The sequence below is a fragment of the Cynocephalus volans genome, chromosome 10, assembly GCF_027409185.1.
Source record: "Cynocephalus volans isolate mCynVol1 chromosome 10, mCynVol1.pri, whole genome shotgun sequence".
In the NCBI taxonomy this organism is placed as follows: domain Eukaryota; kingdom Metazoa; phylum Chordata; class Mammalia; order Dermoptera; family Cynocephalidae; genus Cynocephalus; species Cynocephalus volans.
Genome location: NC_084469.1, coordinates 130,373,770 through 130,387,838, shown reverse-complemented (window position 1 = coordinate 130,387,838; position 14,069 = coordinate 130,373,770). Strand labels below are relative to the sequence as shown.

The window sequence follows — 14,069 nt, the reverse complement described above, 5'->3', positions numbered from 1 at the left end:
CCCTTGCTCCTCCTGCAGCCAGAGTGATGGTGCTACAACAGAAGTCACATCCCTTCCTTAAAACCCTCTAATGGCACCTGATTGGTGCAGAGTAAGTGCCAAGGACCTTGTGAGAACTCCAAGGCCTTAACTTGTGGGCTCTGGTTACCTTCTGCCCTTATCTCCTGTTCCTCTCTTCCCTCACTACGCTCTAGCCACACTGACCTCTCTGCCTAGAATATTCTTCCTCCAGATTACGTATGTGGCTTCCCCACCCTTCTTTAAGCCTTTGCTCAATTGTCACCTTCCCAGTGAGACTTTTCCTTACCACCCCAAATCCTCCTCCAAGCATAGCATTCTCTATCCCTCTTCCTGTTTCATTTTTTCCTCCTACACTCGCCACCTTCTAACAGCTTACACAATTTACCTTTTTTCTTTTTAAAAAAATTCCTATTGTTTGTTTCTCCCAACTGGAATATAAGTGTCTCAGGAGCATAGTTTTTTGTCTGTCTTGTTCCTGTGGAATCACAGTGACTAGAGTAGGAGGTGCTCTGCACATGAACTGCGTGAATACAGGTATAGCTTTCTGTGCTAAATCTGATCCTACTTATGGAAATTGACTTCCTGCACCCACTTTTTCATGGGCTTCTTGATTTTTGAGCGATACCTCCAGAGGCAATAGTAAGACATGCTGGAAGAGAAAGGAGCTTTGTGGAGTCGTCAGTGTGGCTGCAGTGAGACCAGAGGGCCCCAGAGGTGAGGTGGCTAAGGCTGCTATTTATAACTAAGATTCCCGTATATGTTTTCCAGCCACACTTATGCCTTTCAGCCTCCCCTGTATGCTCGAATCTGTCACTCAATTAGCTAATGGTTTCTTTAGTCCCTTTATGCATTGTAGGGCTCCCCTGGCTCAGGCTGGTTTTTTTTTTTTAAGAGAATAATGGGGTGTTCTGTTCTCAGAGGTTTAACTTTTTTAATAGCCTTGTCAATTAAAAAAAATCTTTTTCCAACTTTTCATTATGAAATTTGTGAACATACAGAAGAACTGAGAGATGCAGTGAACATCCAGACGACCTCTGCCTACATCCGACATTTAACATTTTGCCGCATTTGTTTTATCTATATGTGTGAGTGTATGGCTGTGTTTCCTTTTTTTTTTTCTTTAATCATTTGACGGTAAAGTGCAGATCTCATGACACTTTACTCCAAAAAACTTCAGCCTGCTCTTCTATAAAACCACTTGAGAATAAGTGCAGATATCAAAATCTATTCTTGCATCTCCTAAGAATAAGAACATTCTTATATAAAACCATAATACCTTATTATTGAATCTATGAACATTAACAGTAATTTCAGACACCATCTAATATCCAGTCTGTATGCAAATTTCTCCAATTGTCCTAAGAACTTTTTTCGCAAACCAAGGTTTACTCAAAATTCATGCATGGTATTTAGTGGTTATGTTTGTTTAAATCTAGAAGAGTCTCCCTCCTTTTTTAAAAAAATGAATTTAACATTGACATTTTCAAGAGTCCAGTTTCGGTTGTCCTGTAGATGTCCCACATTCTGGATTTGTCTGATTGCTTCCAAATGGTATCATTTAATCTGTTTCTCTGTCCCATTATTTCATATGAACTGGGAAGTAGGTTCATAGCCTTGATTAGATTCAGCTTAAGGGCTTTTAGAAGAGGACTTTTAAAAAAATTTACATTTTTTTTTTATTGAAGTATAATTGATTATACATATTTTGGGGTACAATGTTGACTACCACTATTTATCTATTATATATTATGATGAAATCAATATTAGTACCATATTCATTATTACAAATCATAATTATTCTTTGTGCCCCTTAACCAATTTCTCCCTAACTCCCCTCTGCCTCTCCCTTTCCCACCTCTAGTAACCATAGATTTGTTCCCTCCTTCTGAAAGTTGAATGTATTATTGTCTGCCTTCCTTCCTTCTTAGCACCCACTTATGAGTGAGGACATGTGGTATTTCTCTTTCTGTGTCTGGCTTATTTAACTTAATGTAATTTTCTCCAGGCTCATCCATGTTGCTGCAGATGGTGGAATTTCATTCTTTTTTATGGCTGAGTAGTATTCCATTGTACGTGTATACCACATTTTCCTTATCCAGTTGTCCATTGATGGACATTTAGATTGGTTCCATATCTTTGCTATTGTAAATAGATCTGCGGTAAACATGGGAGTGCAGGTATCCCTTCCATGTGATGATTTCCATTCCTTTGGGTATATACCCAGAAGTGGGATTGCTGGATTATATGGTAATTCTATCTGTAGTTGTTTGAGAAACCTCCATACTGTTTTCCATAATGGCTGCACCAATTTACAGTCTCACCAACAGGGTAGAAGAGTTCCCCTTTCTCCACATCTTTCCCAGTATTTGTTATTCTCAGTCTTTTTAATAATGGCCAGTCTAACTGGGTGAGATGGTATCTCAATGTGGTTTTGATTTGCATTTCCCTGATGATCAGTGATGCTGAGCATTTTTTCATGTACCTGTTGGTCATTTGTATGTCTTTCTTTGAAAAATGACTAGTCAGCTCCTTTGCCCATTTTTTAATTGGATTATTTGTTTTTTTACTGTGAAGTTGTTTGAGTTCCTTGTATATTATGGATATTAATCTCTTGTCAGATGTATAGTTTGCAAATATTTTCTCCCATTCTGTACGTTGTCTTTCTGCTCTGTGGATTGTTTCCTTTGCTGTGCAGAAGCTTTTTAGTTTGATTTAATTCCATTTGTTTATTTTGTTTTTTGTTGCTTGTGGTTTTATTCATAAAGTCTTATTCATAAAGTCTTTGCTCAGTCCTACTTCAAGTGTTTCCCATATGTTTTCATTTAGTAGTTTTATAGTTTTGTTCTTTTACTTAAGTCTTTAATACATTTTGAGTTGATTTTGGTATATGGTGAGAGGTATGGGTCTAGTTTCATTCTTCTGCATATGGATGTCCAAGTTTTCCAGAACCATTTATTGAAGAGGCAGTCTTTTCCCCAGTGTATGTTCTTGTTGCCTTTGTCAAATATTAGTTGGCTGTAAGTATGTGGGTTGATTTCTGGGTTCTTTATTCTTTTCCGTCAGTCCAAGTGCCTGTTTTTATGCCAGTACCATGCTATTTTGGTTACTATAGCTTTGTAGTATAATTTGAAGTCAGGTAGTGTTATGCCTCAGCTTAAGTGCGTTTAGCAAGAGGACTTTAAAAATGACATTGTGTGCTTAATACTGTATCACATCAGGAAGCATGTGGCGTCAGGTTATCTTGTTCTTAGTGACACTAAATTTGATCACTTGGTTATGATGATGATGGCCAGAGGTCTCTCTGACTCTCTTTTCAGTAAGTACATCAGTGGGGGGTTATGTTCTTGAAAGTTTAGTTTAAAGAGAAATGACCTCCCTCTCCCCCTACTGGCTTTTTTTGAAGGTAAAATATGTTTCAAAGGGTTGTAAGGTAACTTCTGAGATTACAAGTACATAATGATTTTGCTTGAGACAGTTAGTGGGTAAACTAAATAGAAGAGCTAAGTTGGAGCTTTGATATGAGACCATGGAAAGTAAAATTCAGGTTACGCCTCTGGCTTCTGTCAGAGGACCATGGCAGTGTGGTTGTCACGGAGATCGAAATTAGCAGTGAGAGGGCTTGGGTTCCTCCACCTTCCTGTTGAACATTATCATCCCTCCAGGAAGGACGGAAAAGCATACCCACACTCCATTTATAAAATGATGGCCTTTGAGATATTGAAAAAGGAATCCAGGAGCTCTTCTAGAATGCTCATCCTAGCACATTTCCAATAGCAGTGTACTAAATCCAAAAGCCTGGCCATCTTTAGGCTGTCCTAGAAACAAGATGAGAAGACAGTCCATCCTTGCAGTGGTTATTTGGCTTACTTTGGAAGATGTTGTGGAGTTTGTTGCTGTAATCTAAAAAGCCTCAGAAAGGTAAAGAGAAGAGCAACTGTAAAATGAATGGGAAGTTAGACGAGGAGAAATTAGGACTCTTCAGCCTAAAAACAGGAAGTCAACAAGGAGATAATAAAAATGACAGAGTATTAGGAGCTTACTAGGTGCCATTTAATTCTTTACAAGTGTCTTCTGAAAAAGATTCTGTATTGCAGGTAGGGAGACCGATGCTTAGGTTAAGCAATTTGCTTAATGCTGCACAGCTCTTAGGTAGCAGAACTGAGATTTGAAACCAGGGTGCCTCACTGCACCTGCCCTCTTAACCCCTGTGCTGTATTGCTGGAGACTTATGCACTGGATCTCGGCATGATGGAGTAGGGAGACACTCCCTGACTTTTGGGGAAAACAACAACAACAACAGTAATAAACATTTCTAACCTCATAGTTTCAGTGGGTCAGGATTTGGGAGTGGCTTAGCAGGGCAATCTGGCCTGGGATCTCTCAGGAGGTTGCAGTCAATATGTTGATGGGGCCACCGTCATCTGAAGGCTTGCCTAGTGGTGGCTTCACGTCCAAGGTGGCTCACTCGCAGGGATGGCACGCGGTGCTGGTGCTTGAAAGGCCTCACTCATCTCCTTCCCACACTCCTTGGCTTTTGAAGGAACTAGTTTCCGAGTTACAAGTGTTATTTTGTAGAAACATTTAGAACTCACCAATACCCTCGGTGAAACTGAATATAGCAGCAGACTCAAAAAAAAGACCCACTGCAGGGAAGAGAGGTTAAAGGAAGGGAGAGATGCTTAGGAGAGCTTGAAAACCTGAAGGGTGACTGGTTTCTATCTTATTATAATAGATACTTGAGTGGATTTAGATTTTTCTGCTGTGTTCTTAAAGGGCTAAGTCTGTTTATGAGATTTGGACAGGATTTTTTCCGGTGCTGGGGGTGGGGGGCAGTGGTTGTCTCTAGAAAGTGCTCAAATTTGCCTTAGTGCTTATGGAGACACTTACTCATTCATACGTGCCCTGTTCTAGAAAACAGTAAGATACCTTATAATAATACAATAACAACTAAGGGATAAAATGAAGTGGTGGATTGGATGGGGTAGGAGGGGAGGGAAGTCTGAATATTTGGCCCTTCCCTACGCTGGCTTTGTAGAGTGGGAGGTGTGGAGGGAGACATATGCTGTGGAGTCCTCATAGGTGCTGGTTCTCTCTTGGTGAGATTGAATAGCCCTTTGCTGGAGGCCATAGCTCCTGACTGGTCTGGACTGAGCAGCACTGAAGTGTTAAGTATTCAGGCTGAATACTGGACAGAAGCAATTCAGTGTGACAGACCATGCTCTGCGGTGGCCTCAGGGGTGTGAGTGCAGCACTTCCAACCTGCCTAGGCTTTGGCACTTCTACCTAGGGTCAGTTTGTTGGTGCTGAGTCTGCCTAGTGTCCTGGGGGCTGGGTGACTCTGAGCTGCAGCTGGCCTCAGTCATCCAGCCAGGTGTGGCTGATCTCTCCTTATGTGAGTCAGAGGCTAATGTCCTTGTATTGAACTCTTATTGTTTTAAATTTTTTTTCCCCTTATTTCAAGGTGATGATACATTTTCAGGATTGAAAATTAATTAATTAATTAATTACTTTGGTGGCTGGCTAGTATAGGGATCAAATCCTGGACCTTGGTGTTATCAGCACCATGCTCTAACCAAGTGAGCTAATTGGCCAACCTCCCAGGATTGAAAATTTAGAAAATACCTTTTAACACAAATAAAAGAATAAGCCCTGGCAATCCCTCTTCTAGAGATGGTTGCTGTTGATATGTCCTTAGGGTCTCCTGACCTGTTTCTGTATTTTTCACCACTCTTCTTTCTGTGGTTATGGGGGATACTACTTGCCACTAATTTCTCCCTCTGTATGTCATCAATATCCCTACTCTTTCCTCATGGTCCTGCAAGTATAGGCAAACAAATAAGTCAGTAATGTAAAAATTATGTAGCTAACCTCATGGTATAAAATGTTTAGAAAAAAAGTACACCTTTTCCAGCAGCCTGATACAGCAGTGATTACCATTAGAACTGTTCTTTCCCATTCTTTTTTCCATGCCACGAGACAAATTTGAAGATGCAGAAAAGCATTGCCAAGGAAGCCAGAGTAGCTGGAATGGGAGCTTCTGATTTGCAGAATTGTAACTTGGGGTGCATTTGCTTTAGTCCTTCCATGTTGCCTTTTGTGCCCACCAGTGGAGAACACGCAGCTGACCCTGAACCTGCAGACAGAGAACAAAGGCAGCGTTGTCTCGGGTGGAGAGCTGACAATTTTCCTGGACGGGCCGACTGTTGATCTGGGAAGCGTGCCTAATGGCAGTGCTGTGACAGACGGTGAGTGCTGCCCAGCTCCCTAGGGCTGTGCTGGGACAGGGCGGGCCCGCAGGGGGCAGGAGGTGCTGAGAGCTTGGTTGTCCACCAGGTGTCCTGGTTTGGGTACTGCTCAGCCAGTCCTGGCCCATAGCTAGCCCTGACTCTTCTTTGAAGCCCGGATCAAAATCACAACATGGTTTCTCTGCTTTCTGATCAAGGACCAAAATCAATGTTAAGTCTTTGTAAGCATGTTGTTGTTTGGTTTGAGAGCCGAGAAAAACATCTTTTCATGGAAGATGTGACTTTGGTCCACTTTTCTTATTCTCAATACAGTCAAACTTCCTGGGGGCGGGGGTTCGAAGGTATTTTTGTTTATGAGATGGCATTGGTGGGAAGAGGACTGCTGTCCTTCTAGAGATACATGTTAGCAAAATACAGACAGAAGCAGGGACATTGGAGAGTGTCTCCTGCTCTGTCCTGAATGTTGGTAGTTTGTTTCTTTTGATCTAGTCTGAAATTAGTCACCTTTGGATCTAGCAGGAAATTATTTCATGAAGTATGAGGTCTGAAATGTTTTGGGTTTCTCGTAATTTTCCTCATTAAATGTTTTGTTAGATGTAATGTAATTATGGTACTTTCCGGGCCCCAAACAGGCTTTCTGTAGCTTCAAGGGGGTGAAATTTGAATTCTAATTCAAGGACAGCTGGGTTGGATGGGCCTTGACTGCTGAGAAAAATCTTTCAACTGGACTGAGTGGTGCTTCAGGTACTTTGGTGCATGGAGAAAAACATGCATCATTCACTTGTGCAGCACGTATGTACATCATAGAACACCTGGTGGGTACTTGGTCTTAGACCAGGTGCTAGCCCGATGGCAGTGGGCACAATTCACACGGTCTCTACTCCTTGAAGTTCATAATACTTGGTGAGGACAGGGGAAGTTAGACATCAAATGAGTAAACATACAAATTACACAACTGTAACTGTGACAAAAGCTATGAATGAAAAGCTTAGGGTGGTATGAGATTCATGTACTTTGGGAGATCTCATCTAAACTGGGGGGTCAGGGAAATTTTCTCCGAGAAAACTGAGACCTGGAGTATTGAGGGGCTGAGACAGGCAAAGATAGGGGTATGGGTGTGGGGTGGCATGGCCTGGAGTGGAAACAGAGGTGGCCAGGGTGGCTGGATTACGGGGAACAAAGAGAGTGGTGGAGGTGAGGCAGGACAGGCAGGTCGACTCAGATCACACAGCCTTGAAGACTTGAACCTCACCTGAGAAGCAGAAAGCTGTTGAAGGGTTTCTAGTGGAAGAGTATCACGATTTCATTTGGCTTTTCAACAGCTCTATGGTCGTGTTATGGAGAAATGCCCCCCATTCCTTGTCCCCACTTTGCATGGTTAGCACCTGTCCTCTTTCTCATGTTTGTGAGACTGGAGTTTATTTAATGTCTGAGGCAATGTAGGTGCTCTGGATGTTCTTGAAGGTCTTGGAGAAGAGAAGCTGTTTCCCGGGTTTGAGCCCACAGGTTGGTGGTGCAGATCAGATCTCACACAGTTGTCCATGTTCTTTCTCATGCTAGTGGCTGCTGCTGGCTAGATGTCCACCATTGGGGTGGACAGAGATACCCAGAGGGAATTCTGTTCCTAGTAGCCAAATCTCACACAACGGTTGAGCTTCTTGTCATTTCTGTCTTTTCTTATGATTGATCCCCTTTCTAGGATCACAGCCACCTTCGAGAGAATCTAGTGGGACAACTGTTGCTCCAGAGAACCGGCACCAGCCCCCTAGCACAAACTGCTTTGGTGGGAGATCCCGGTAAGTCCCTTCTTGTTGATGAGAAGGAGCTGGGAAGATGTTTAGAGCTATCGAAAACATATCGGGAAGTGGAGAGGAACAATTTATATTAGAAACTGTTGGAAATTTCTAGAGATCTTATAACTGACTCAATATGTTGAGGAAGCCAAATACATAACTCAAGGTTCTCAGAAGGGTCAGAGGTTCCTTGACGAAGATTGGGACTGGCTAATTTGGTTTTTTGGATAAAAGTAACTGTTGAACAGAGAACTTGACTGCTTTTTTTATACATCAGCGGCTGTGGCTGTGGTTATTCTTCCAGGCTACACGTAGAAATGCTTAGATCAATGGTTCTTTGTATGTGAAATTTTCTGTCTGTGCATTTCTGTTTTTGGGGGTGGCCCATAGTTGCCTTTTGAGTGTTGGTTAAGACCTCCTATACTTACAGTCTGAGTTATGTTATACTTGTACATATTGTGAATGGTGTAATCTTATTTACTGAAATTCCCATCTTATACCTCCGTTAATGGTACAAACTCATTTCCATGGCAACCAAATACCTAGGCAGGAGAATAGCTTCAAGTGGTTTGGGACCTGTATTTATTATTTATTACCATGAACAAAGTCTGCTTTTAGGAAATTTTATGGAAAATAATAGTATGATTGTACTTTGTAAATCTTTGTTATGTGCAGAGAGGAGGTAAATAACTGGTAAAAATCTTTCCAAACAAATCCCAGGGAATGGGAAGTAATGCTTTGAGAAATGGAATATGATTTCATCCAATACCCATAGCACCTTGAAAGATGCCTTTGACAGTTGTCAACTTCTCCAGATTTGGTTGTTTTGTGGGTTTATGAGGTTGTGGTCACTGGCAGGTGCTGGGAGCAGGAGAAGGTGGACATTTGGCTCTTTTGTCCACAACATTATTAGAAGCAGAGGTGCCATGTCCTTGTTCTCGTTTTTCTAAGTCTCTGCAAAGATGTTACCCACACCCTGAAGAACAATTTCCATGACTCGCTGGGCGACTTACGGGATGGGATGAATAGTTGGGTCTCACAGGGTAAGGACTGACAATATAATCGGCAAATCTGTGTCAACAAAAGAATGAGAGGCACCCAGAACTGGAGGCGACAGGACAGGATGTCCTCCGTGGTGAGCAGCTGGGGGAGAGGAGCACATCAGCGTTTCACTGTCCAAGAGCGATGGATGCCTTCTTAGCTTTGGTGCTGATAATTGCCATCTTGGTCTTTTAGCTGACTTGGAGAGTTTGTGTCAAACACACTGATGTCACTTAATTTGGGGCTGGAAGGCAGAATCCAGCTCTTAACAGATTTAATTGGATCTAAATTCTTGAACTGTTTATTGGTCTCTGAATTTCTCTAGTTGCTCAATCTTGAAATTCATTGATCCTGATAGCCCTTCTTTATCGTCATTTGTGTTGAAAATTGGCTGTTAAAACATCAGCCAGACTTCAGCAGAAAATTGGATGCATTTTTGCCCTTCCTCCATGGTAGAAATCCAGTGCTGGCTAGTTGTTAGTGGGCAGAGTGCCTTCCAGATAGTTGAAGCTGCATGGGAGTCCTCCTCAGTCTGCCGAGCTGCTGTAGCATTTTACCACGCGTGGCCTCTGAGTTTTCATAGGTCTCTGTCATCTAAGTATTTATTCTGCATTCACATGGAACCTGCTGTCATTCAGCCGGAAACACTTTTGAAAATATTACCCCCATAGAAGGCAGAATCTTCTGTGTCTGTAGGAACCCGTTTCCGTTTTGCTTGTGTGAAGGTCACTGTGCACACCTACTGACTACTGTAGGTGGTAGCAGGGTCGTGTACTGGGTAAGAGTGTAGGGCTTTGGAATCAGAAGATGTAGATTGGATCCTAGCCTGTCCTGTACTTGTTGTGTGATATTGGACAAGTCACTAAACCTCTCGGAGCCTCAGTTTATTTCAGATGTAAATGGGGATGTTATCTGCTGCACAAGGTAACTGTAGGAATTAGCTGAGATGAGTTATATCAATCTGAGGGCCTTGCACACTGGGAGCTCTCAGCAAAGTGGCTGTGGTTTTTCTTTTCATCTTGAGTCTGTCTGTTGTGTCCCCCCCAATACTCCCCAAGCAGTGAGACATTACTGATACATTTGTATCAAGGACTGTAGTTAGGAGATGCTGAATCAAACCTTCAGGATTCAAGTCCATTCTTCTGCTGCCTTTGCTTTCCGGGGGCAGAGAGAATGATGGGCTTCTGCCTGCTGCCTCCCAGACTAAATATTTAGCTTTTGCTGTCTGAAGTGTAGGCTTTTCTCAGACGTAGGCACTATTCACCATGATCAAACAAAGGTACTCTGACGTGTCCATGAACGTGAAGACTTGGGATGTCAAAGCAGCCTTTTCCTCTCCTTCTTTCTCCCACTTTCTAAAGCTATAGAACTGGAACTGGGGAAGGGTTTTATCTTAGGGATTCATCTATCCAGGGTCACCCAGCAGAGCCACCATTTGCTTGCTAAGCAAGGTCTCAAAGCTCCCTTTTTTGTTTTTGTTTTTTTGTCCTTTTCGTGACTGGCACTCAGCCAGTGAGTGCACTGGCCATTCCTATATAGGATCCGAACCCGCGGCGGGAGCGTCGCCGCGCTCCCAGCGCCGCACTCTCGCGAGTGCGCCACGGGCTCGGCCCACAAAGCTCCATTTCTCTTTTTTTTTTTTTGGTCTTGTTGTGACCGGCCTTACCGCGCTCAGCCAGTGAGCGCACCGGCCATCCTCATATAGGATCCGAACCTGCAGCGGGAGCACTGCTGCACTCCCAGCGCCGCACTCTCCCGAGTGCGCCACGGGGTCGGCCCCAAAGCTCCATTTCTTAGTGGGATCTTGCTCACTCTTTAAAAATAAAAGGTGAAACATCTCTAATTGTTTTACCATCTGGTTTGCTACATGGAAGCCAGCATGGGATTGCCACCAATTCATGTGGCATAAATTTGTTTATAGACAGGTGGTGTCAGTATGCAGTCAGTGGGTCTGGTTGAGCAAAGGAGGAGTTAATATAAATTGTCTTATGCTCCTACAATGTAATACTGTCCCTTAGTAAAAATGGGTGAAAGATGGTTACATCAGTATGGTGGAATCTCAGAAGCATAATGCTGAGCAAGAGAGGCAGGTCACAGAAAAAAATACTATAGTATGATGCCATTTATATAAAGTTAAAAAAATGCAGAACTAAACAACATATTTTTTATGGACACCTTTATAGATGATAAAACTATAAAAAAATGGATGGGAATAATTAATCCTAAATTCAGGAGAATGGTTATCTTTGGGGCGGGGGAGAGATAGGTATAGTGAGGAAAGAACACAAAGTTTCTAAGATACCGGCCATGTTATTTCTTAGCCTGGGTGGTGGGTCCTGGGTGTTCATTTTATTATTATTCTTTAAACCGAATATATATTTAATATGTTCCATTGTTTACAAGATATATTTCACAATAAAAAGTAAGTGTCATGTACTAACCAAAAAAACTGAACAGCGATGGTATTGGGTTGGAGAAGTTGTTGTTTGCTCCTAAGGCAGATGGATGCCAGACCTTAGGGTTTCTCCAGGTTTGATAATAGCCACTTATTTGTATTCTGCCCACTTTACATATGGAGCAGTGTAGCCTATGATTCTAAATTGATGTTACATGTTGGCCTTTTAGTCTGAGTTCCTGTTACCAAGAAATCTTAATGCCTGTAAGTTTAGTTTGGTAGTTGGGGCATTGGGTTCCAGGTGAAAGCTGATCATCCACAGATAATGTGTCGGAACAGCACTCATCTTGGTGGCCTTACAGGGCTGATCCAACACTATTTGGTATTCGATTGGAGTGGGGACGACTATGTGGTACACCCCAGGATTCTGGTGGTTAATGTGCCACTCTGTGCAGTGTTCTTTATTCCAGTGTAACACTGCAGAGTGCTTGGTGTATTATAAAGCCCTGGAGAGTGTGTGTGAGTTGGCACAGAGAGTACCTACCACACCCTTTAGGATCGCCCAGTGTTTATGTTATTTTGCAGGAATGAGGGCTGGCTTTGGGAAGCTCGCCTCAGTCAGTTCAGGCTGTGAAGATCTAGTGTGCGTCTGGTGTTGTGCACTCTTTGCACAAGGGGTCTCGTCAGCATGGCTTCTACTCTCCACAGCGAGTTCAGTCTTTGCGAGACGAGAGATGTTTATGAAACAGGCAAATAAAACTGTGAGGGAGAAGAAAGTCTGTGGAGAGGGGAAGACTGAGAAGTGAGGGGACAGGAGTTTGCAGAGAGACTGTTGTCCATTCTTCGATGGTTCAGTACAGTGGCTGAGGGGCTACCTGGTTCAGGGAGCTAAGGAGCCCCAGTGGGGGGGGAACAGAACCCAGTAGAGGGGTCCATGCCGGTACTGGCAGCTCTCTTCAGAGTTACCTTTAGGTTAGAAATGATTGTGAAATTCCACAAAGCTGGGATGTCTGAGTCCCTGTGTGCTTTGCTGATTCTCTGTCAACTGTGATTTTTCCCCCTCTCCATCTATTTTATGAAATCAGGGAGTTAAGGTGAAATCAAGACCGTAGGACTGTCTGTGAGTGATGCTGCTCCTCCAAGCACAGCTTTAAGAGTTCTTTTGACTTGAATAGCTGGCTCCTCAGTCTAGCATCCCTGTAAATTTTCCACAGTCATACAGGGTGATGGAACAAAAAAATAGAAGAATGCATTTAAGTTGCTTTTAGGTTCATAAAGTTTTTCATGAATGGGTCTGAAAACTGTGTAAGGGATCTCGGTTAAGAAGCTGTATATAGGGACTTTATTTTCCTTTATTGTATGTATATGTGTTTAAATTATTTTGTATAAGAGTGTATGTGAATGTGCATGAGTGTGTGTGTGTGTTTGTGTTGTCAAGGGCTGGAGGCCTTGAATTTGCCTGTATCCCTCATCAACTGTCACTATTGGGCAATGTTGGTCAAAATCTGCATTTTTTTTTTTTTTCTTTTAGCACCTGGCCAGTTGCGGGAGTCATATCCTTGACATTGGTGTTGTAACACTGAGCACTGTGCTCTAACAAACTGAGCTAACTGACCAGCCCAGAATCTGCATTATAACATGCACCTCCCAGCGATTCTTTCACATGTGAAAGTTTCAGAACCTCTTGTGGCAGTTTTCATTCTCCCTCCTTTGCTCTTCTTTTTTACCCTGCTTTGATGAAAACATATCGAGTTTATTGGCTTCTTTGCCTTGGCATTAATGATCTCTGAAGACTTAAAAGAGCTATATTCCCGGAGATTTATAAAGCCCCAAGGCCGCCGGTGAACTCTAAATAGCTCATCAGCTGTGTCTGCAGACAGCCTATCCCAGAAAGGAAAGAAAAATAAACTCAGTCGGGTGTGAGTCTGCTGGGAACCCTTCAGGAAGTCCTGGGAGGGCCAGGGGAGAACTGGGAAGCAAAGCTGACAGAGCTGAGCCTGTGGGCACCAGGCCATTCCCTCAGTCATTGTTGGCCATTGCCACCCTCTTTCCACTGAGACGACTAAGGCTACTGGGGTTGGAACCGCAGTTATTTGGAGATGTCACCCTGTCAACATGAAACTGAATATAGCACCTTTCTGTGTTCATTCAGGCCTCCCACCCAGCAGCTTTTATTTCAGATCTGACTATAGCCTCATTGCTATTGCTGGGGAAGAGAAAGGAATAAGAAAAGGAATAAGTGTAATTTACTTATTCATTCAGTGATAACTAAGGCATAGTCCCTGCCCACAGGGAGCTTGCAGGGCTCTCTTCTGAGCAGCTGGTGTATATGGAGTAGGATCGAGACTGTGGCCAAGGGCCCCACTCTGTCCTCAAAGCCAGACTTTGAAAGTAAACTGAAGATTAATTACACATTTATTTATATAGTGATTTATTACTTATGCATGAATTAAAACAATACATGATATATTATTATACATTTATTTATTCAGATGTATTTATTTCATAGGTATTTATTTGGCATTTCTTCTGGATGAGCCTAGAGAGATGTGGCGTGTACCAGAAAGCCAGTTA

At 42.7% G+C, this 14,069-nt stretch overlaps 1 protein-coding gene across 2 annotated transcripts in view; it reads left to right on the top strand.

Annotated features, from left to right (window-relative positions):
- Nucleotides 1-14,069, top strand: part of WWP2 (WW domain containing E3 ubiquitin protein ligase 2) — a 135,951-nt gene that overhangs the window by 54,597 nt on the left and 67,285 nt on the right. For both annotated transcript variants that reach the window (XM_063110276.1, XM_063110277.1), the window contains 2 exons: nucleotides 6,129-6,266; nucleotides 7,966-8,062. In XM_063110276.1, coding sequence (XP_062966346.1) covers nucleotides 6,129-6,266; nucleotides 7,966-8,062 — 235 coding nt within the window. The remainder of the gene's footprint in view (nucleotides 1-6,128; nucleotides 6,267-7,965; nucleotides 8,063-14,069) is intronic.